This window comes from Nelumbo nucifera, chromosome 5 (genome assembly GCF_055504915.1).
Source record: "Nelumbo nucifera cultivar China Antique chromosome 5, China Antique-T2T, whole genome shotgun sequence".
NCBI lineage: Eukaryota > Viridiplantae > Streptophyta > Magnoliopsida > Proteales > Nelumbonaceae > Nelumbo > Nelumbo nucifera.
Genome location: NC_142653.1, coordinates 29,380,889 through 29,405,368, shown reverse-complemented (window position 1 = coordinate 29,405,368; position 24,480 = coordinate 29,380,889). Strand labels below are relative to the sequence as shown.

The 24,480-nt window shown below is 41.9% G+C and overlaps 1 protein-coding gene across 1 annotated transcript; it reads right to left on the bottom strand.

Annotated features, from left to right (window-relative positions):
• Positions 1-3,168: 3,168 nt before the first annotated feature.
• LOC104600100 (uncharacterized) lies at positions 3,169-23,511 on the bottom strand. Its single transcript, XM_010262931.3, has 5 exons — positions 23,123-23,511; positions 22,974-23,034; positions 22,666-22,810; positions 4,915-5,177; positions 3,169-3,453 (listed from the first exon to the last, which is right to left on the bottom strand). Exons 1-4 carry the CDS (start codon positions 23,379-23,381, stop codon positions 4,926-4,928), a joined length of 717 nt encoding a protein of 238 aa, XP_010261233.1. The 5' UTR covers positions 23,382-23,511; the 3' UTR covers positions 3,169-3,453; positions 4,915-4,925.
• Positions 23,512-24,480: the final 969 nt, after the last annotated feature.

Here is a 24,480-nt window from a genome sequence, read left to right as displayed (position 1 = left end):
TTATGACATTTTTCAGCAAATAAAAGCCAATTAGAACTTGATTGCAACAATATTTTTTTCTTCATCTGAATAGTGAGCTTGGATTAATTATCTCGTTTGCAGATGGAAAACTAGAGAAAATGAAATTTAATTTGTTTTTGAACCCCACTCTAATGGCCCCATTTTGATAGAGGAAGCTCAACTGCTTTCCTCGGTAATGTCATTGCATTGAGTGATGAAAATAGTAATATCAACAGATTAAGATGTTACATGAAAAATATCTATACCTACAAGTAAGGGTGGTCACGAGTCAAATTTTTTATGAGATATTCGAGTTCGGCTCGTTAAAAACTCGATTAGCCTTGGTTTAAATCAAGTTTTGAGTCGAGTTTGAATTTAATAAAGCTCAGTTCGGGATATATATATATATATATATATATATATATATATATATATATATATATATATATATATATATGAATAAAAAATAAAAAAATTGTTTGTATAATTTTTTATTTTTATAAAACATTTGACTCACAGTAGAGTTTGAGCTTACGAGTTTTTGACTCAAGCTCAAGTCTCTAGCTTAAATCGAGTTTGAGCCTCATAGTTTATTGTTGAGCAGAGCTCTAATAACTAGATATTCGGTTTGGCTCGGCTTGAATCCATCCTTACGTACAAGCATGTTCTTGTCCATAAGGGATACTACAAATATAGGCTATGTTTCGTTCAACTCTCATTCTTGTTCATTCTATCCAATAATAAAATTCTAGAATTGACAGAAATGGGTAGAAATGGACAAAATGAGAAGATATTGCTATGAACCAAATATTTTTTTTCAAAATAAATAATTCTTTTCATTGCTAGAATGAAAATGAATTTTGAACATGTTTGGTATAAATTTCATTTTCATTCTTTTTTTTTTCAACCAAGCCAATAATGTAAGTATACATACAAATATAATACTGATTAGCAATATATAAAGAAAACATGCAAGACCCACACTAACAAAACACAAATACACCACCATGTAGGCCCTACATCAATGACACAAAATATGAAAAAGAAAAAAAGGACAAGAAACAAGAAAATACTTTGCTTTTGGTTGCATAGAGAAAATATAAAAATAAATAAATAAAGGAAGCAATTAGCACTTATTTAAAAACTAATTAAAAAAAAAATTAGTTTGCAGGCAGTTGTGTAAAGGAAGAAAAGAGCTTGGAACTTTCAAATAAAATATGTAAAATCAATAACATGAAAAAGTACAAAATGTCTAACAATTTCATCAATAAAAATATATACTAAAAAATCATAAAATAAAGTAAAACATCATATAAGCATGGCACATGTGGCTCATTTTCAATTTTCAAAAAAGCTCTATATTGGCAATCATAAAGTGCCAGCATAGTTTTACCAACGGATGGTCGGCGATTAATATCCATCGACGTAAGTTTTCACGACAGACCTAAGACAACAGTCAATTTTTTGTGCCACAAACTCATTTTTCATTCAAAAATAATGGAGTTCATGGCAAATATTTTATAACCAAATGCTCGCATGTTATTCATTTTTATCCATTCTTATTCAAAATGAAAAAGAAAAATTCAAGAAATTAGGCCTATAGCAGTGAACCAAACATGGTTATAATTGATTGAGTGTTGCAGAACTAAATACATACTATCAGGTTTTACAAGATGCTAAAGACTTTATTAATTACAACATTAAAAATTCAACTGTGATAAATCACTTCATAAAGTCATAACTAGTTCAAATTTTAAGTTCTATTTTTTATTTATTTATTTTTTTTTTTTTTGATTTAACACCTTCACAGTGCCGTTCATGCACCATAGTTTTTGCCATAAGTTTATTGGGTTTAATGCCTAGTTAAAACTAGGTCTTTCTTGTATTCTATCTATTTTCTCATGTCGTGACTTTCTTTTTTCAAATATTGTTCCAGATTCTGTTAGTCCCAAATGGACGAGAAATTAAACAGTTTTGTAGGCCTTTTGGCACAGTTGATAGTTGACAGATGCATTGTGGTGGTCTCATGCATTCCATTCTTCTTAAGCGAAGCATCCGTGTGTTGCATGGTTTAATTACTATTTTGGTGTTTGGGCAGATTGGGTTTTAAGACCACAATAGTTAAAGGCTCCCAGCTGCCCAGATTACATTAAGCTTCTGGGTTTCTATTTAATTTCGTGAATAACGAAGAAGGAAGAATTGGAAAACGATGAAAAAGAGAGATTCACAACAACCCGCGCGGTCCAATGTTTGGACCATTATATGCCTCCTTAGTTTCTTCTTTAATCTTTTATTGGCTCTCGCTTACAGTAGAAATTAATCTCCTGTTTCTTCTGTCAAGTGCCCACCTTCTACAAGCTGACTGGGGTGAATATATTATTTGAATCATGGCAAAATTGCTTTAATAGAAGTTGTTAGCATATTGGGCGACTGTCCTGTCCACGTAGAAAAAAAGAAAGAAAGAAGCATTAAAGAGTAAATAAAAGTAAATGAAGCAAAAAAGATAGGAAAGGGATTCCCACCTTTTTTTTTTTTTGTTCATTCATACACTTGTTTTGTTTTGATTTAACTTTTATCGATGAAAATGAGTGAAAAAGGTGGTGCAATCTAGGGAGACACCATCATAATGGTGCACCAAGGCTTAAAGCAAAACTCTGGGTGGGGGTGACAGAAAAGCTGATACATGATCGTGTGACCGAATGCTTGTCCACCATTCATATCTCGATATCTCATGACCTTTGTTTGCAGATCGACAAGGAGATCAAAGATTTCTAAGTCATTTAGATATATGTCAATGTTGCTTCTGTCAACATATGAGAGAATTAAAGTGGAAACCCCAATTGCTGAATAGAATTTCCTGTATTTTTATCAAAATAAATAACCCACATTCGATCGATATGAATACCTATTATCATTATTATTCTCTTGGGCAAATTCTGAGTTAATGGAATCCCTTTACAGTGGATTCGGAGTCCACACAGTCCACAAGTGAACATACATTGAGAGAGAGAGAGAGAGCAACTGCTGACCAGTACTTTTTGGAAGATTGTTGTAAGAAGGTTTATATATTAGTAAAAGGAATTTGCTTTGGAGTCATGCTTAGTGTCTGTGCATGTGCAAGTGGGATATTAGATGCTGATGTCTCTCTCTCTCGCAAGACAATGATGCTAAAGAAGGTACGCATTCTACCAGCACCTTTAATCTTCATAGAACACTAGCTAGTACAAACATAGACATGTTGAGAGTGAGGGCATCTTTTCAAAGAAAAGATGGGAGAATGGTTTGGTTGTTGCCTTATTGGGTACACCTCGTCCAATAAACTGCTGCTGCTTCTGCCTAAACAAAAGTTATAGTCCACTTGTACATGAATGCTTTATTACCAACCTCCTTTGTGAAAATCAAAATACTCTGGCTTTCCATTCCAATTTCCAAACACCTGGCTGAGCCTGAGACCTGCGAAACATGGTGATATAGGTAGTCACTTTATTTTGGCCATAAATTCTATTTTGGCCCTGAACCAGTTTTGAAAAAAATAAAAATAAAAAAGTAAAAAAAACACTATTGATATCGCCCAATACGACCCTGCCAGCGTATCAGATGTAACTTTGCTCACCCACTTCACAGCACTTGCAGCTGCGAGGGGCACTTTGATGAGCAAATCCAGCTTCCCAAGTCTCCACTACAAGCATCCAGACCTTATACCAACTGACCCAGATCCAGTAAGGGGTGCTCATGGTTCGAGTAACCAAATTGTCGGCTATTTTTTGAAATTGAACCAGTACCAACGTTTAACTGGTTGATCAGTTTCAGTTTTTGACCAATTTGGTTCTTCAGTATTTTATATTTATAATATATATTATAAATAAATATATAATATATTATAAATTTGCATATTATATTATAAAAATTATTAATATATAATATATTTACAATACATTAAAAATATATATATCTGATGCATATATATATTTATATACCAGTCAGTTTAGTTAACACCGGTTCTTTAGCTGAAAACTGAACTGGTCCTTCATTTTTTTCAAAAACACCTAAGTGATCGGTTAGATTAACTGCATTTTTTGGTTCAGTTTTCTCGGTTCCGTGAACACCCCTATTTCCAATTGGCACCTTCCCAAGGATTATAAATTCTTCTTTTTTAGGTCTAGATGATCTAACTGATATAATATTTTTATTATTTATTATTTTTGAGGTACTGATGGAATCGGCAAGTAACACAGTTCTGGAAATAGCTCGTCTCCAAAGTCCTAAAACAAAATTCATGTTACGAACCTCATCTAATTGCATTGGTCCTTCTAGAGTTCTAGTGTTGGTATATGGAAGAGGAGATTCCTTTCCAATCAATTCGTTGTTATCATTGATGTTTCCCACCCACTGAGGCATGAAGAAAGGCTAGCTATGATGCCTGCCTAAAGGCTACAAGTCTACACTCATTATGCCATTAGGACTCCACTGAAATTAAGCCGCTGTAGACATAACTAACTTCCAATTCCCCCTCCGGGAGCACGAGAAAAGAAGCCAAAAGTATTCCCAGAAGCCAGATCTCAATCTATTTCTCCGCAAACACGACCACTAGCCCCGAAAACAAAAACAAAAAAAAAAAAGAAAGAAATACAAAACAAAACAAAATACTGTTTTCTACATTCTACACACCACAACCAGGCCATTTTGTGAAGCATACATTTGGCTTCTGCAGGAAGCCAAACAGTAAAGAATTGCCAAGAATATAACTTGAAGAAGGTTCTGCAGGAAATCCATTCTTGACACATGCACATTCTAACAAAGTAAAATTTCAGGTTGCCACTATGACTTGCATCAGTAATGATATATTTTGGGCCATTATTGGGGGAGTGCAAATCAAAGTTAAGCAATCTCTGTAAATGTGACAAGCAGACTTACAAACATTCTCGTTATTCGCCACCAGTAGCCATCAAGAACTCGCCCTCGCAAACCACCTCACCTCCAACATATGCCTTTCCTTCCATCTTTGCAATTCCAAAGCGTTTTTGCAGTTTAACAAGTGTCATTCGCATAACCAATGTGTCCCCTGCAACAACAGGTTTCCGGAACCTCACTTTATCAATTCCAGCAAAGAAGAAATTTTCACGAGAGCCACCCACTTCTGGTTGCAGCATCACCAACCCTCCAACTTGAGCCATTGCCTGTGTTCAAGTACCACATGCATTATTAATTATCAGGGAGGGGTCCAGAAGGCCATTGAATTTGCAAATGCCAACTTAACAAAGGCAAAGGTGTACAAAATGGACAGAAGTATAATAATTCTGAGGTGCTAAGAAATTATATGGGACTTTACGCCATGAAGAATTTAAGATATGAAGATGAAAGCTGAGGTGCTAAGAAATTATATGGGACTTTACGCCATGAAGAATTTAAGATATGAAGATGAAAGAATTAGACATTAAGGGTGTCAAGAAGCTTAAATTAAGTTTATATATATTCTTTTATTTACTACAAGAAATTATATGGAACTTCATGCCATGAAGAAGCTATGGAATAAAAAGATTAAAACACTAGACATTTAGGATGTCAAGAAGCTTGGATTAGTTTTTTTTTTTTTTTATTAAAAGGAAGTGTGCACCACCACAAGGTGCAGCAGTTTAACACTTGACTTCTTAAACCGTATAGGGAATGTCACACTTTGGCATTTTACAGGCAAATCAACAAAAGACCAATTCTAGCATTGAGTTAGAGCCACAGACGCCTTAAAACACAAAAGGACAATATGTAACGATCACATAACACATATATTGCACAAACATATCCATGTTCAGCCTTTACCCTGTTGTGATTCAAGACCTCCACAGTGCTCTCTGTAAAAACACACCTTGCATTTCACACAGCAATACAAAACGAATTAATATTAGCAGTTTTATCCAACACAAGCCATTTAAGGAGGAAATCTGGAACCTTAGAGCAACCATGTTAGAGAAAATGAAGGTTCTAATACTTTTATAATTGTAGGAAGATGGAAGATTTAGAAATTGATATCATAAAATGTGCAGAAAACAAAGTCTTCCATGGAAAGGGGCAAAAATATGACTGAAATATTTAAGAATATTAGTACAATAATCTTGTTGACGTGGAAAAATCCACTGTACACAAAATACAGAATGGTTCATTCAATCAAGCCTGTCAGCTTTGATAGCTCAGACTTGGGTTCAAGTCTGAAAACCACCCCTAACACAAAGAAAGAGATGTATAGGGGAAAAAGAAGAAACATTTCTTTAAGGGATAAGGGGGAAGGGAGAGACTGCAGTGAAGAGCTTCCATGACAATATTCCTTTTTCTTTATTTTCTTTTTTATCTGAGAGGAGGGGAAGAGGAGAGATTAAGGTCTCTCTATCCTGTTTGCAGTCAAACAAAGATTATATAGTTGGGCATTTCCTTCTATCTAGCTCAAACTTTAAACATAAGGATTGTCACATTTTACAGAAACTTAATTTGTCATATGAATACCAATATTTCATATATCAAATATAGTCCAAATAATCAGATTGATAATAGGTGGGCCCATAGTTGTCAAGGCAATGCCTAGGTGGCATGGTGGTTGCCTAGAAGCATCACTACAAGTATTTCAGGAAGGGCACTTGCTCAGCTCATTACATCACTAACCTTTTTGTGATTTGGACTGGGCAGGGTGTCTTCTTACTAGGCAATCAACCACTGGGTATGTTACTACATTGGGCCATTCCCCAATGTCATGGCACACCAAGAAACAACCTATGGTGTCCTGTTCATCTGCTGAAGCAGAGAACAGGGCCATGGCCATTCTCAATGGTGAACTTGTTTGGTTCAAGCAGCTCTTCTCTGATCTGGGCCTTCATCATGCCCAGCCCATGCAAGTGTTCTGTGATAACAAGGCGGTCATACACATTGCAACTAACCCACCATTTCACGAAAGGACAAAACACATCGAAATAGATTGCCATTTCATTCGCAAACATTTGAAATCTCATGTCATGGCCACATTGCAGCTAACCCAGTGTTTCACAAAAGGACAAAACACATCAATATAGATTGCCATTTCATTCGCGAACATCTGAAGTCTCATGTCATTGCCATATTCCATATTCCTACCAAGGTCCAGCCAACCAATTACTAGTGTCCAGGGACCAGGTTGGGCATGTTCAACCCACACAGCCCAACTTGAGGGGGCGTATTAGTGAAATGTAATACTTAGAAAAGGTTCCAGTTTGTTACAAGTTGTTATGTCCACTTGCCCAAGTGGCACAACTGACTTTACATTTGTTACACCAACTTTACATTTGTCCCCAGTATCTATAATATAATGTTCTTAATGAAGGACAAATCATCTCCCTCGACTCAGACTTTCTCACACCTCTGTAATTTTCAGCATCTAAAGATGCTAGATGGGTGCTTTAAAACATTCTCAACATATTTAAATCAGTTGAATCATTGTCATGTTCTATTAAAATAAACATGATACACTGAATAATTATTAACAACTTTTAACTCTCATACCTTCTGCTTCATAGCAATATTTTAAAACGCGGAGGCGTGACGCAAGGTTTTCCACTACCTAGAGGCGTGAGGCATAGTTCAGAACGTAAGAGGCATAAGCCTCCCAAACACAAGGAGGTGTAAGCCTCCTTAAGAGGAGGGGGATGAGGAGGAAGGGGAGGAGGAAGAAGAGGACAGAGGATCTCATTTTTCTTTATTATTAAAAAAAAAAATTATATTAAGAAGAATGAAGATGCATAACACTAGTTGAAAGGGGGGTCCTATCTTCCCTTCCCTTCCCTTTCCTTTCCTTTTCTCTTTTTTCTTCTCATTCTGTTCTTTTTTTTCCCTTCCCTTTCTTTTCCTTTCCTTTCCTTTTTTCTTGTTTCTTTCTTTTTTTCTTTTTTTGTCTTTTTATATGAGGTGTGTGTGAGGTGCATGAGGCGTATGCCTCTAGCACACCTCATGAAAAAGGCATATGAGGCATACGCCTCTTGCACCTGAGGTGTCCTCAGAGGTGTCAACTCCTCTGGCATACACCTTCGGGCATTTTGGGGGCACCTTGCCTAGAGGTGTGCATCCAGGCATACGCTTCCTATGCCTTTTAAAATACTGCTTCATACTTGAATGTTTTTCCTTTTTCTGGGAATTTTATACTCTAATATCTAAATCAAGATTATGTAAACAGGCTCTGTAAATGTTTTAATTGAAGAAAAATTATGTGAAAACTTATCATAGGCACTGATCAAAAAAGGCTGATGAAATGGCTGAATCAAACAGTTTATTGGCTTATGGCTATAGCTTTGTCTTTTAGTAGGTAGACACTATAGGCATAGGAAGGTTCAAAGAAAAATTATGTTAGAACTTATCTTAGGGGGCTGTATGGTATGGAAACCTTCAAACTTGCTCCATCTTGATAGAGACATGGATATTTTCTGATTGAGACATTCAAACACGCACAAACCTTGTATGTCAACCACTCCACTAATCGTGTAACCAAGGTAACTTCACTAAATATAATCAATTATATGTTCATCAAGAACCAATTCAAATAAAATATCTCCTTATCATCCAAGAGCATGGATGGCAGGGTACAAAAGGGAACAGCATTATGCTGACCTCTCCTGTTTAATCACTACAATTCAGATATGTTTATATATGTATATTCATGGTTGACTAGAAGAAAGATAGTTGCTGTTTTTCATAATGGACATGTCATTTTCTGTTGAAGGCTTTAATACCCAAAACCATAATTATGTGTTGTTTCTGTCAAAGCAATATGGTTGGGCCTAGCCCCACCCCTTGAACCCCAAAGCTAGTTTTGTTGGGAAATATTTCAATTAAAGATCAATACTTGTGTGATCCTCCAAAGGAGAAGACCTACTTGGACTCTTTTGCCATGAATATGCTTTCTCTACAAGGCAAGTTTTGAAACAACCAGTTATCAAAAAATAAAAAGTTTTGAAACAACCGTACATCTACTAATCTCCTATTCCATATCTACAAGTGTTTGGGAACTTTTTTTCCCTATTTTATCCCAGGTAGAGTCCTCTACTAGACATGCATATATAGTTTCAACCTTTTTATTCTCCCCTAGGAGAAAGAGAGGAAAGATCCTTGGAGATGTGTGTGCAGTAGTGTGAGAATATTATAAAATCCCTATGGATTACATCTTCATATCTCTTTTCATTTCTTTAATAAATTCTTACCTTACCATTCTCAAACAAAAAAAGAAAAACTCTATGGATGACATCCTTGGGCTGCGTTTGGTTTATGAGAATATTATAAAATCCATTAAGGACTTTCCCAACTTCAATAATAATTTCCTCAGAAATCAAACACTTCAGTTCTAGGGCTTATTTTTTATATAATATATAAAAAAGAAAATTTTATTAAAAGAGAAACAAACTGGTTTGGTTATCCCCACCACAAAATAGGTTAAAGCTAAAATTTTATGAAAGCAACACGGAAATCTTGGACAATTAGGAATAAGTGGAGCTATAACAAATCATGAAATACATATTTATTGTGTACAAAAGACTGTAGCTGTACAAAAAAGAAGAAGAAACCACTTTCTTTCTTTTTCTCTTCTCGAAACCCTTGGATCTTTTAAATTTCAATAGTTAAAACATTAAAGCAGAAAGTGATCTATATCATAGCATGTATCAAAGCACATACTAATAAGATGTGCTTTGATACAGATCAAAGCCGTTTTGGTAATAGCATTATAATATTCAGTTTTGGTACAGATCAAAGTATTCAGTTTCAGTCTTGGCGCCTGATGAGGGGTAATTTGGCACGACCTAGTAAACAAGGGTCACATGGACGCGATCTTCCAGTAGGATGACAACTCAGCAAGAAGAGCCTAGTCAACAGTTTTCAGAGCTCGGGTGTTCGATCACCTCAATACAAAGCCACCTCGGCATAGAGTCACCTCAGTATAGAGGCACCTCAGCACCTAAGCCAGTTTGGGACCCAAGAATCAAAGTGACACGTAATCGACTCCAAAAGCTTCTCAGCAAACTCCGAACCTCTCGGGCAACAACAGGCCTTATCCTCTACCCACCCGGATCGGGCGGTAACGATAGACTTCATTGATTGATACGTTACTCCCCGTCTAAAGCGGAAACGAATCTCATCTACTCAAGCCGAAGATCCCAGAATCGTTTCGTGAGACCCACAGTAGCTCAACTATATAAGGGCATCAACCCCTCCAGGGCCCAGGTATGCGCGATTATTTGCATTCAAGCTTTTAGCTCACAATCACAGCAAGAATACTAACTTAAGCATCGGAGCAGCGACCTCATCGGATCATCCACCCCGGTCTCTCTGATCTCTATTTTGCAGTTTGATCCAGCTCGCCATGCGAACAACGTCCAAGCAACCTTCCAACTAGGAAATTTCATACCACACATCATCAATTGGTGCCGTTTGTGGGAAACGATCGAAAGGTCATCCCAATCCTAGTCACAATCTCAATCCCAATCTCAACCTCAATGGTATCATCCACCCACAACGGAAAGAGTGACATGAACATCACTGGGGGGCAAGACAGTAAACAGTCACTCCCCAAGGTTCCTCGGTGACCATCGACCAGTTCACCATCCCCCTGATTGTCTCCGAGGCTCCATCACTGTCTGTGCCGCACACTACCCAACAGGTGAGTGTCCCGCTCCCCCAAGTGAATGCCACATTCTCGGAGCCTTCTTTGATTCCCCCTAGGGTCGGGCACTCCTAGTTTAACGACCTCGTCCAAAGCGTCCAGACGACGCAAATTCAAATGCAGCATACCCACCAATTCCAACAGTTTCAACAGTACTATTTCTATCAACAGTACCAGCAACAGTTCCCACCACTACAAGCCAAACAAATCAACATCAAGGGCAAACTTAGAACCAGAATCAACACCGGGCTCACCAGAACGTCCACCAATCTCCTCCCTGCGGTGAGAGAACTTCGTAGGTACCGGTCCCTCCCTCGGGACGGACCCCGCCACAGGGTATAGTAGGCAACCGGCGTACTCCCCCTGTTTTCCGAAGAGAGAACTCGAAGGATAGGCCCGAACCCAACCAGCCCGAGAGTCATAGTCAGCAGTTCCCACGTCAAGATAATGTAAATTGTCAGCTCGGGGCCCGAGGTGCAGGCTCGAGAGGAGACCCATTGGTTCCCCGCAACAGCCAGCACCGGACACACGGCGAAGCAATAGCGGCGACGTCGCAAGACTCACCGTTCCTCAACAAGGAACAATCCACCAGCGAAGCCCAGCCATCCGGTAGATCAAGGCCGAAAAAGAGAGGAGTTTAAGTGGTGGCCGATCAATTCATAAGGAGTTTAAGTGGCACGTCGTGGCAAACAAGCCGAAGAACATCACCGAGTTCCTCAGGCTGGCCGATCAATTCATCAGTACAAAAGAGGAAATAAACCAGAAGACCAACAACCAGCAAGGTGAAAAGAGAAAGAGAGAGGAAGAAGGAATGAACAACAAGCAGAAAAGGAAAAAGAGCAAGTCCCTGAGGCGAAGAAGCAAGTCCCCCTTACGAAGTTACAAGTAGGGTCGGCATTCCAGGACCCCACCAGTGGAGAGAACAAACTATTCTCCCCTTAATGCGAAGCAAGGAGAGATCTTGATGGCCATTAAAGACTCCTCCATCGTCAGATGGCCGCCCAGGCTACAGGGAGACCCAATGACCAGAAACCCGAATGTTTATTGTCACTTTCATCAAAACCATGGTCATAGCACAAAGAACTACAGAAACCTCCGCGACGAGATCAAGGAACTCATCCATCACGGGTACTTGAAGAAATACATTTGCACGAGGAGAAAGGACAGGGGAACCGACAGGGAGATCGGAAGAAAGACGCCCCGAAAACCAACAGGTATAATGAGCAGCCACCTCGCCCACTGCCAGAAGAAAGACTAATCCGCGGGTGATCAATATGATCACTGGAGGATCCATTGTAGCGGGGTGCACAGCAATAGCAGGAAAGACTTCAATCCGAGAACTAGAGCACGAGGCAGAGAACCCACCCAAGTGACCTCGAATCAAAGAACCCATTTATTTTACCAAGGACGATGCTCGTGGGATTCAGTATCCTCATGACAGCGCCCTAGTCGTAAAGTTGATCATCAATGACTTCGAGGTGAAGCGGATCTTGATGGACTTAGGCAGTTCGACTGATATCCTCTTCAAATGAACCTTTGACAAGTTACAACTGCAGCAGAGCGATCTAAAACCAGCAAATACCCCACTAGTAGAGTCCAACGGAGAAGAAGTTAGGCCTATAAGTTGGGTCACCAGTCATAGTATCAGTGGAGACGGGCACATAGCCGAATATTGTACGGTTCGAGAACACATTCTTGGTGGTCACGACTCCGTCCCCGTACCACGCAATTATAGGTCGGCCATTGCACACGCTTTACGCGCGATAGTATCAACTTACTATCTCGCGATGAAGTTTCCGGCAGATTACGGAGCAGGGGTCATACGAGGCGATCAACTCGAATCCCATAAGTGCTACGTGGCTGCCCTCAAGGGAAAGGCAAAACTGGCAGAAGACATCGAACTGGAGCAACCAACACTACACCGAGGAGCGAGTTGCCTCGATGGAAGAGACAGTCCACATACCGGTTTCTGAGATCGAGCCGACCAAGACTCTCCAAATTGGTGCACTAATAAGTGAACCGCTCCGAACATAGTTAGTAAGTTTTTTACTTAATAATTTAGATGTTTTCACCTGGTCCGCGACAGAAATGCCCGGAATCGACCCTAGTGTGATAACTCATAAACTTAATGTGAACCCTTTAATCAGGCTAGTTAGACAAAGAAAACGCAACCTAGCCCCAAAGCGGTGGAGGGTGGTCAATGAGGAGGTTGGGAAGCTCCTCACCGCAGACTTTGTCAGGGAGGTCCATTACCCGAGATGGGTCGCCAACCCTGTGCTTGTGAAGAAAGCTAATGGCAAGTGGTGCATGTGCGTCAACTACACCGACCTGAACAGAGCCTACCCAAAGGATTGCTTCCCCTACCCAGAATAGACCACCTAATAGACGCGACCTCAGGGCATGAGTTTTTGAGTTTCATGGACGCTTACTCCAACTACAACCAAATTAGGATGGATACAGCCGACCAAGATAAAACTGCTTTTGTAACCAAACTCTAACTATACTGTTATAAAGTTATGCCCTTTGGTTTGAACAACGTTGGAGCAACTTTCCAGCGGATTGTAAACAAAATTTTTGAACCGTTGATTGGTAGTAAAGTGGAATACTATGTTAATGACATGGTCGTGAAGACCCAATTTTCTAGATCTTTAATCAATGATTTAAATGTTGTTTTTCAAATTTTAAGGAAATACAATATGAAGTTAAACCCAAACAAGTGTCTTCGGGGTCACGTCGGGTAAATTCCTTGGTTACATAGTGAACCGACGTGGCATCAGAGCTAACCCACTATCTTAGAAATGCGACCAACCCAAAAAATCAAGGAGGTACAACAACTGACTGGCCGGGTAGCTGCCCTAAACCAGTTTATGTCTAAATCGGTAGGTCAATGCCTCCCCTTTTTTAAGACAATTAAGAAGATTGAAACTTTTGAATGGACCGAAGAGTGCCAGCTCGCATTTGATGAACTGAAAAGGTACCTCAGTACCGCCCCGGTTTTAACCCAACCTGAGGAAGGAGATGAGTTGAAGTTGTACCTCTCCGCGAGTTACGACCCATCTATTATGTAAGTAAAGTGCTGAGGACGCGGAAACCAGATATCCCGACATCGAGAAGATGCCATACGCGCTAGTAGTAGCAGTTCGGAAATTACACTCATACTTCCAAGCTCATACCATTGTCGTCCTTACTAATAGACCTCTGAGGCACATCCTATGGAGGCCAGAGGTGTTAGGGAGATTGACGAAGTGGTCCATCGAGCTTAATGAGTACGACATCCGGTTCGAGCCACGGCCAGCAATCAAAGCCCAAGTCTTGGCGAACTTTGTAGCATAATGTACGTTCAGCACATCGACCCATGAACCGACTGAGCCCGCTAACATGTAGGAGGCGTCAACTAGCGCGGCACCGGTCCCAGTCAAAGCAATACCGACCTAGGACGAGGAGCCCTAGATCCTCCACGTAGACGGTTTGTCCAACCAGCGAGGAAGTAGTGTTGGACTGATACTGTACAACCTGAGCGAGGTGAAGCTGGAGTACACTCTCCGGTTCGGATTCGAGGCGTCGAACAACAAGGAGTATGAAGCACTAATTGTCGGGCTAAACTTAGCGAAGGAAATGGGTACAAAACATCACATCGTGTGCAGTGACTCATAGCTGGTAGTTAACCAAGTCAATGGTGACCTCGAAGAACGCGACTCAACTATGGCGGCCTACTTAACCAAAGTCAAGGAGATCCTACCAGGCTTCAGCTCTTGTTTCATCAGGCAAATTCCAAGGTCCAAGAACGCTAAGGCCGACGCCTTATCACGACTAGCAAGTATCAGCGACAACACCATGTGAACTGTGTACATAGAGGACCTGCCTCGGCCCAGCATTCTCGGGGGGGGGGGGCAGAAGAGGTCGCTCCCGTGTTGCAAGCAGAACTGAGTTGGATTGACTCGCTCGTTGATTATCTGCTCCACAGGACCCTACCTGCAGAACACAATGCAACTCGGAGGGTAGAGCGTCAATCAGCCCGGTACGTCATTATAAACAAACGGCTGCACAGGAGATCCTTCACGCTCCCCTACCTACATTGCCTGCGACCCTCGGAAGTTGAGTTCGTACTTCGCAATATCCATGGAGGATTATGCAGAGGACACTTGGAGGGCAGAGCCCTCGCCCAAAAAGCATTAAGGCAGGGCTACTATTGGCCCACAATGAAGGCAAATGCACTCGAGCTCGTTAAGAAATACGACAGATGTCAGAGGCATGTCAACATCCTCCATCAACCTATTGTTGATTTGAAGTATCTTACTAGCCCGTGGCCCTTCGCACAGTGGGGAATTGACATCCTCGGTCCTTTTCCGCCGGCAACTGGGCAGAGGAAGTTCTTGGTCGTGGCAGTGGACTACTTCACGAAGTGGGTGTAAGCCGAACCGTTGGTAAGCATTACAGCCCAGAATGTGCAAAATTTCTTTTGGAAAAGCATTGTGTGCCATTTCAGACTACCCAAAGTCTTGATTTCGGATAACGGGAAGCAATTCGAGGACATCAAATTCCAAAGCTGGTGCGCCGAGATGGGGATTCAGCAAAACTTCACTTCGGTAGCACATCCACAAGCTAACGGACAGGCCGAAGTGACGAACAAGGCTATCCTTTGCGGACTAAAAGCTCGCCTCACGTGAGCTAAAGGGTTGTGGATAGACGACCTACCCAGTGTCCTTTGGGCCTACCAGACTACCATCAAGACGCGACCGGAAAGACACCCTTCAACCTCACATACGGGACGGAAGCTGTGATCCCGAAAAAGATTGAAGTACCGACGTTGCGGTTCGAAGAGACAAACGACGACGAGCTCAAAAATAACTTGAACCTCGTCGAGGAGGTATGCGATCTGGCCCACATTCGAACTGCAGCTTACCAACAGTGAGTAGCTCGATATTATAACACCGGGTCAGGAAGCGACTATTCCGAGTCGGCGACCTGGTCCTCCGTAAAGTAATGGCACTTGAGCTCGGCATGGGCAAACTCGGTCCGAATTGGGAAGGACCTTACCGGATGAAACGGGTGTTCGGAGAAGGAACCTATGAGCTTGAGACCATGGAAGGGAAACAGGTACCTCGAGCTTGGAACGTTGACAACCTAAGGAGATACTATCTATAAACCTCAACGCAAACAAAAACAACAGTCCATAGGATCACCGAGTTGATCCTATGGACGACGAACTGGTGAGAGGACCTTAAGTCACTCCAGAAGCCTAAGGGCTATGGTGTCGAGTTGACAAGAGACCTTGCATGATATAAGACCTGGTCGCCTCTTCGACATAGGCAGCTTAAGACCCGGTCGCCTCTTCAGCACAGGCTCATTAAAACCCAGCCGCTTCGGCATGGGCAAGGCGAAGTAGCCCAGGTACAGACAGGTCAGCCATGTACCCTACAATATTTGTTCACCCCGACGTACAATGACAATTAGATTATTCCTACTCGAGTCGAGCTCGCTAACTTGGGAGTAATCTACACTTAGAAAAATTTTGCTCCTATTTGGTTTAGCTCACCAGCTCGAGAGTAATCTATACTTAAAAAAAATTTTTTGCACACAGAGTTTTGCAAAATACTTGTATTCATTGATAAAGCACTTCAAGTACATAGTAAAAAAAACAACAACAAAAAGATTACAACTATTTAGTCGAGCTCGGAGGCTCGGGAAATCGAGTATTTACAAAGAGGGTCCAAGAAAAGAGGCATCAGTCAGTTCGGGGCTTCTCATCCCTAGTAGAGGCGTTGGCGAGAAGATCTGTCTCCATGTGGTCCTCGGTGGCATTAGCTCCCTCTCCCTCTCCAATTGTCTCATCGTCGAGAAGGTTGTCGTCGCTCTCCTCCTCGAAGTCCGGGTCCTTAGCGTCTTCAACGGTCATCTCCTTAGTGATCTTGAATGTTGTGATGGCACCGAGGCCGAGGTGGGAAAATTCACGTCGAGTCAACCATCTGCTGAGCTTAAACCCCTTGTGGTAGCCCGCTGTCCCGGCCTCGACCAGCTTCTCGCAATATTCCGCCGAAGACTTGTATTCCTCAACGACCTTGACCTTCGCATCCTCCATTGCCTGAAGCAGAATTTTAGTCCGCTCCTTCACCAGCGCCTCAAGGTTCTCATTCTCTCTCTTCAGAGTCACCTCGCGCTCCTCCAACTCTTTCTTCTCCGCCTCTAGCTCCTTCTTCTCCGCCATCAACAGAGTCAACAGCTCCTTCTTGGCTCGCGCATCATCTCCTTAGTGATCTTGAATGTTGTGATGGCATTGAGGCCGAGGTGGGAAAATTCACGTCGAGTCAACCATCTGCTGAGCTTAAACCCCTCGCGGTAGCCCGCTGTCCAGGCCTCGACCAGCTTCTCGCAATATTCCGCCGAAGACTTGTATTCCTTAACGGCCTTGACCTTCGCATCCTCCATTGCCTGAAGCAGAATTTTAGTCCACTCCTTCACCAGCGCCTCAAGGTTCTCATTCTCTCTCTTCAGAGTCACCTCGCGCTCCTCCAACTCTTTCTTCTCTGCCTCTAGCTCCTTCTTCTCCGCCATCAACAGAGTCAACAGCTCCTTCTTGGCTCGCGCATCGTTCTTCAAATGGTTGATCTCATTGCGAGCTAAGTTGAACTCAGAGTGGGCACTTCGGGAGGACTCCTCGGCTTCGAGAGCTTGCTTCAAGTTCACCTTGGACTGGTAGGTCAGGGCATGGATCGAGGAGTTCACCTGCCAAAGGAAAAACCAAAATCTAAGTATGGAGAAAAATCTAAGTATAATTTAACCCGAAGATTGAATACCTACCACCATGCAGTGTGTGGCCGCTTTGACCCCGAGCTGAGCAACCGGTAAGTCAGCCCAACGAGCGACCTCCTCGGCGAGTATCGCATCCTTGCTTTTGAGGAGGCCGAACTTTGGAATCAAAATGCTCCAAGCAGAAGTATCACTACTCGACAGAGTGGTGGTCGCCTACGCGTGCCAGGGCTCGAAAGATGTGGTCTCCTAAGGCACGTGAGGCGGAGTAGCCTTGCCTTGGTCCTCCTCATCCAAGTCAATCACAGGAGGTTGTTCAGCGACTGGTGGGTGCTCGGGGATGGAGGCGTCGACGTCAGAGGTGGTGGTCTCGGTGTGGAGGCGAGCCTTCTTGGAGGCCCTCTTCTTCTTCTTCCCCTTCTGCATGCTCCCAAAGAGCTCATCAGCGGGGATGTCAGCCACAGTAGCTGCAAAAGATGACAAACCGAGTTAGATGCAACATCAAAGTAAAACAAAACAAAGAAAACAAGTACAATAGTTGGTGACCTACCAGGAGGACTTAGACCAGCTTGTACGAGTTTCTCCTCGGTCATGAAGTTTTCGAACTTTAGGCCGAGCTTCGCCCAAGATCGGACCTCCTACCGTATCTTTGGGTTCAATCCGATGCCGAGGTCCTGGATGGCTACCCTCCAGTGAGTCGAGAACGGCCACCCCTCGGTGTTACGGACCACGAAGTAACGTCTCTTCTAGGCCGAGACTTTGTTTGGGAACTCGTGCAACAGCTTGTACCCGGGGCGAGGAGACATGTAATAACATCGCCTATGCTCAGGTAGAACACGGGTCGAGTTCTTCTTGATGGAGAGGATCGGAAAAAAGATGTCGAAGTCTAGAGGTCGGTTATAATCATGGAAAAGGGAAATGGTACCTACGATGTTGCGGATGAAGTTCGGATGTAGCTGGTCTATGGCGATAAAAACTTAACAAGTTCGGCTATGAAAGGGTGGAGTGGAAGACACAACCCGGCTACGAGCTGCTCCTCGAAGACCACGATCTCATCATGACCGTGATCTCAAGGAAAGTTGCCTAAGGGAATACTGTATACCAAGTTATTAGGGAGTCTGTACCGAGCTACTAAAGACAAGGAGCCTATCCGCTGTCATTGTAGACGGACCAAAGCTGTCCAGTAGGCGACCTTGGTGTGAGGTGGAGGCCGACTTGCCAGAGACTCCTCGTTCTCGCCGAGGTGAGTCCGCCTTGAACAGGCTGGAGTCCACATCCTATGCCAAAGTGCCCACCTCAGTAGGATGAGGCTCCGCAGTCTATGCCGAGGTACCCACCTCGGCCCCAACGGATTCACCGCTCCCATCTAAAAGGCTATCTAAGCTAAGACTAGGCATGCTAATGGAAAGGACAATGGAGTCGAAAGCAAAGGAAGATAAACTCACCAAAGAAGACTGAAGAAAGCAAGACGACCTCGACCCCTATTGGATGCGACCTCAAGGACTTCAGACACGCAGTTTGTGGCAAAGAATATGGGCCCTTCGGCCCATATTTATAGCCATTATATCCGGGGATCAATGGTCGAGATCTGCGCGATCCAACGGCTCCTAGGAAAATCGGTTGCACACTACCCAAGGTTGAAATCAGTTGAGAGCGTGTTTTGACATCCTCAGAGTTTAAAATCAGCTTGACGTCTGCACATACCTGATACGCGATCTGGGTCACTTCCTGGTTGAGCCAAACGGTCGAACAGGTCCAACCGAAGGTCCGCCCTCCATACCACCTAGACATCGTGCCAAATCCACCTAAGCTCGTCATGAACTCCTCGCGCCAGGTCAAGACACCTGTCACGAGGAGTGGGAGCAATTGAGGAGGGGTAATTTGGCACAACCTAGTAAGCAAAGGTCACGTGGTCGCAATCTGCCAATAGGATGACAACTTAGCAAGAGGAGCCTAGTCAGTAGTTTTCAGAGCTCGGGTGTTCGGTCACCTCGGTATAAAGCCACCTCGACGTAGAGTCACCTTGGTATAGAGGCACCTCAACACCCAAGTCAGTTCGGGTCCCAGGAATCAAAGTGACACGCAATCAACTCCAAAAGCTTCTCAACAGACTTCGAACCTCCCGGGATCACGCCGGGCAACGGTAGGCGTTATCCTCTACCCGCCCGGATCGAGCGGTAACGATAGACTTCATTGACTGATACGTTACTCCCCGTCTAAAGCGGAAACGGATCTCATCTACTCAGGCCGAAGATCCCGGAATCGTTTCGTGAGACCCACGGCAGCTCTACTATATAAAGGCATCAACTCCTCCAGGGCCCAAGTACGCACAATTATTTGCATTCAAGCTCTCTAGAATTCAATATGGATTTAGTGCAACTCAGACTTAACCCCAACTATTTGAGGTCAGATACAAGAATCCTGCCCTCCCATTGTTCCCTAACAAGAGTCAAGAGTGTGGATCCAAAAGTGTATGTAAAACAAAAATGAATTGATTCCATATCACATGACACTGAAGCAGGTTGTAATTTTTAGAAATTTCCTTTAGTAAAGTCTGAATTTCATCAACGTTGTACAAATTTGGTGGGTTCTGATACATCTCATCTGATAACATGAAAATGCATACACATCTCTCAGGTTCTAAAAGAAAATAATAGATTTAAGAAGATGTTATCTGTTGCAAGTTGAAGGGGCTAGAAGGGCTAGTGGCAGACCAAAAAGGACAGAGGTTGAAGAGTTAAGAAATAAGTTAAGCACTCATAATTTAACAATATCAACAATGGTATGGCATTAAATAGAATGGAATGGCAAACAGGATTTCATGTAGCCACCTCATATAGTTTGAACAAGGTTTAGATGATGATGATCAAATATGTAGATATAAATTATGCATGAAAACTTCCTATGTAATAGAGATGTTAGACAGTTGTATGCCCTTAGCTCCAATCAGAATGATGTACATTATGAATTTATTGTAAATGAATAAAGTACATATTTGATTCGTGTTCCTGTGGTGTGTTTCTGTGTAATACCCTTAAACTGGACACTTATGAAACTCGTGTTAGTTTAGAATGTTCATAGCCGTTGGATAAGTCTGGGGAGATTTATCCTGCCAAAGCTGACACTGGTGCTGCCAAATGTTGGGGTGGCCTGTCTCAGCCGCCAAGATGAGACCCAAGGTACATGTAGTGTAGAATTAATTGAATCTTTGAACAGGACCAGATTGTCGGTATTGCCCTGGACCTTGGAGATTGATGGGCAAAACTGGAAAGTTACACCTGACCCCTAGACTCGATTATGATACTGCACTAGGTGTCGGATTGGGCTGTCTTTGATATGCCAATCAATGAGATCCTTAGCGGGGGTCAAAACCTGGGTATGTTGGGACAGTCTAAGAATTCATCTGAGTGGGTGATCATAATGACAGGATCAGCCCCTTTGTCGGACAAAGGTAATGATCGGGAATGCGCTCTCTCTGATGGAAACCAAGACTGCCGGCAGCCGATTTCAATCGTTGAGATTTGTTTTACAAAATATATTTTATATGAGATATAAAAGTATATATATTACGGTTTCTAAACGTTTGCAAAAGGTTTTAATTCCCGGGATCCATGTGAGTAGAGAGTGCAGCACTGTTCCTTGCAGCCGAGGGAGAGGTTCTCTCTTGTCGGACAGTGTTTGATCATTATGGGCTGAGAAGTTAAGTGTAAGGCCATTGAGGGTAATACCTGATGGGCTAATCTCGCATCTACCCACAGTCCCTGGGTGTTACAAGGTGGCTTGGCCCAGGGACCACTTAGGGTAAGTGTTGGACCCATAGAGCCCATGTGATGGGTTTCAGAAGGTGCACTGTCCATAACAGTGTATTCGGCCAGGCCTTGTAACAAATGATGGGCTGAACCCATGTGGCTGATGTGTAAATCAATGTTTGGGTCCCACGCCATACAAGGAAGGCCAACGGGGCAACAGTTTGGAAGGCTAAGTGAGCACATAACCTTATTGGGCCTAAAGCCCATTTCGAACTAGGCTGATTTGATTAGTTAAATAAGGGGCGAATTCTGAGATTAGATTAGTAGATAGGATTGGGTCTTAACCCTATCCACTCAGAGAGTCCAAATCTGAATGTGATTCAGATCTAGAAACTTACTAATAGGATTAGGAGGGAGCTGATCTAATATGCAGATAAGATAAGGGTTTACTCTTATCACTTAAAGGGAATTCTGATCCAAATATGATTTGGATCAGCAACTCCTAATGGGATTAGGAGTTGATCCCTTTAAGTATATAAAAGGAGGAGGGGGCGGCAGCCTTAAGAAGATATTCATATTCACATCCTCTTCAGAGTTGAAATCACATAAGAGAGAATTCAGCATCACTACGCTAAATTCTTTCTTGCCGCCTCCTTCCTGCCGCCACCATATCTGCCAGTTCGATCTCCTATTCTCAGTGGGAGTGATCAAGATTGGATCTTGATATCAGTCCTTTGTGAAAAGGCTGATTGGAAGTAATGCTCACGTGTCGTCCAGCTGATTCTTGCAAAAGATCTGGTTCTTTTGAAGAACGCTGTTGATTCTACTCCATCCTTCACTACGTCATCTTCGGTGAGAGCAATCTTTGGTTCCTTCCTTGGGCGTGAACACCTCCATTGGGAGATACTATTTCTCCGTATCAGGTATATTCCTCTCCTACTGCTTTTGTTCGGATCTGGTTCGGATCTGGTTCGGTTCTTGGTTCAAGATTGATCCTTGAAAAATATGATTTTTCTAAAATAGGGAATACAATTCCCAGTAGGATGGAGAGAAATTTTTGAAATTCGCTCATTCTATTCCACAAGATTTGGGCGTCCATGGATATCTCATCCCTTCAGATGCCACGTCATGGTCAAGAGTAATCTTCAAAACAAGTAAGATGTAGGTAAACGAGAAGCTATAGATCTCTCTCCCTGGACAGCTATAAACAAGGATTGCTATAAAATGACTTTCCTACTCCATACACTATAAATTTCGTATACCCATATATTAAAAACCTAGAACTCATTATCTAATTTGAGATGCTAGTCCCGGCTAGATATTGGTAAACAGAATCAGGCATAGACCAACAGAACCGAGAATTTAGCAACACCTACATTCTACAAAATGCATAATACCATTCATCAGCCATGTTTTTTTTTCCTTTAAACAGAAAAATAAAGAAAAAAAAAGAGAAAGAAATGAAGCCTCTAATCCATCAAAATAGGTTACAGTAATTAGTAGCAATACCTCGACCATAAGAACGCCAGGCATAATCGGCCTTTCAGGAAAATGTCCAGGAAAGAAGTTATCATTTATAGTTACATTCTTAATAGCAACAGCTGAAACTCCAGGGTTGTATTCAATCACTCTATCAACCAGGAGGAACGGAAACCTAAAGCACAGCCCAAAACAGTAAAACTAAACTTGAGAACGGAAAAAAAAAATAAGAAAAAAAAAAGAGGGACACAAATAATGCTCCATACTTACAGACCAAACAAGACACTGGAAGTGTGATTCGAAGGCAATGTAAATGGAAAAGAAAAAAAATTACTCACCTGTGGGGCAAAATCTCGCGAATTTGATTAATATACATGACAGTTGGAAATGCCGGGTACACTGCCACCATGCTCAAGAAAATTCAGAAATACAAAAGCTCGACTTCAAAAAGAAAATAAGAAAAATAGATTTCTGAAACAAGACGTACTCTTTTCAATCGGAGCTTCCTTTTCTGTGCTATCTACATGATTTCCAGAACATTGAATGACAAGATTACTTCGACTCTTCAACACAGAAAAGAGGAAACAATATCCATTTTTGGAAATGGGGATTCGATGCGACAAGGTTATTCCTTGAAACGAAGCCGGCGACGAAGGTAAGAAAACATGGTCGAAGGTCTTGTGAGGGCGCGAGTAATGAGAAGGAAGAGGAGATAATAGCGAATTCGATAAAGCTGTAGCCTCCATTTTTTGAAACGAGAGGGAAGATTGGCAAAAACGTTGGAAGCGTAGAAAACAGTGGGGTGACTAGTTATTAGTAAGGGGGCGTTATTTTTTCGGATTCTTGGAAGGGGGAAAGTTGGTCAGTGGGATTTTGTTCCCATTGATCAAGAATTTTATGTTTTTTTTTTTAGATTTATGTGGGGAATAGGGGTGGTAACGAGCCTAGCTTTGACGAGCTGTTTAAATTCAGCTCGTGAGAAGCTCAGTTTGACTCGGTTTCAATCGAGTTTGAGTTCGAGCTCGAGCCTAATTCATTGGCTTGATTATTAAACGAGTCATGCTCGAGCATACTAGAGCTCGGCTCATAAGGCTTGCAAGCCGGCCTGAATATATATATATATATATATATATAAAATAAATTTATAGAGAATAATATATATAATAAAAATATTATAATTATTAATTATTATAATTCTTAATTTTTTAAATATCAAATAAAAAATACTTTTATATATAACTATTTATTTTTATAAAATATTTTTTCTCAAAATCGAGCTCGAGCTTATGAATTTTTTACTCGAGCCAAGCTCGAGCTCAAGGTTCTGGCTCGAGCCTTGTAGAACAATCTCGAGCCGAGTTGATCCTAGTACTATTCGGCTCAGCTCGGCTTGAATCCACCCCTAGTGGGGACGAGGGAAAGTTTATTTTTCTAGGTTCATCTCCTAGGTGGGTAAATAACTTTCCCACGTAGGGGAAACTTGCCAAGACTTAGGGATGGCAATTTCACAGGAATTTTCGGGTATCCAACCCATCCCGACCCTAATAGGACCCATTTATCAAAACCCTATAGGTTTTGGAACGGGTTTGGGATTTTAGATTAAAACCCTATAGGGTTTGGGACGAGTTTGGGTTTTGACTTCAGGGTATCCGATACCTGACACCTAGGATGCATAAACATTAACCCATTATATTATATCATGCACAAATTTATAAATTTTAAGTACTAAGATAATTATTCTATTATTAATATTTTATTTGTATAAATTTCTTAGGATTAAAATCATCATTTGATGTAAATATGGATTTGATAGATTGTTTATTTCATTTAGTTATAAAATTCTAA

Coding starts and splice junctions, on each gene's coding strand:
- LOC104600100 (XM_010262931.3), bottom strand. CDS start 23,381: ATGGAGGCTACAGCTTTATCGAATTCGCTATTATCTCCTCTTCCTTCT. Junction 22,811..22,973: donor CGCGAGATTTTGCCCCACAG/GTGAGTAATTTT, acceptor GCTGTGCTTTAG/GTTTCCGTTCCTCCTGGTTG. Junction 5,178..22,665: donor CTGGCGTTCTTATGGTCGAG/GTATTGCTACTA, acceptor ACTTGAACACAG/GCAATGGCTCAAGTTGGAGG.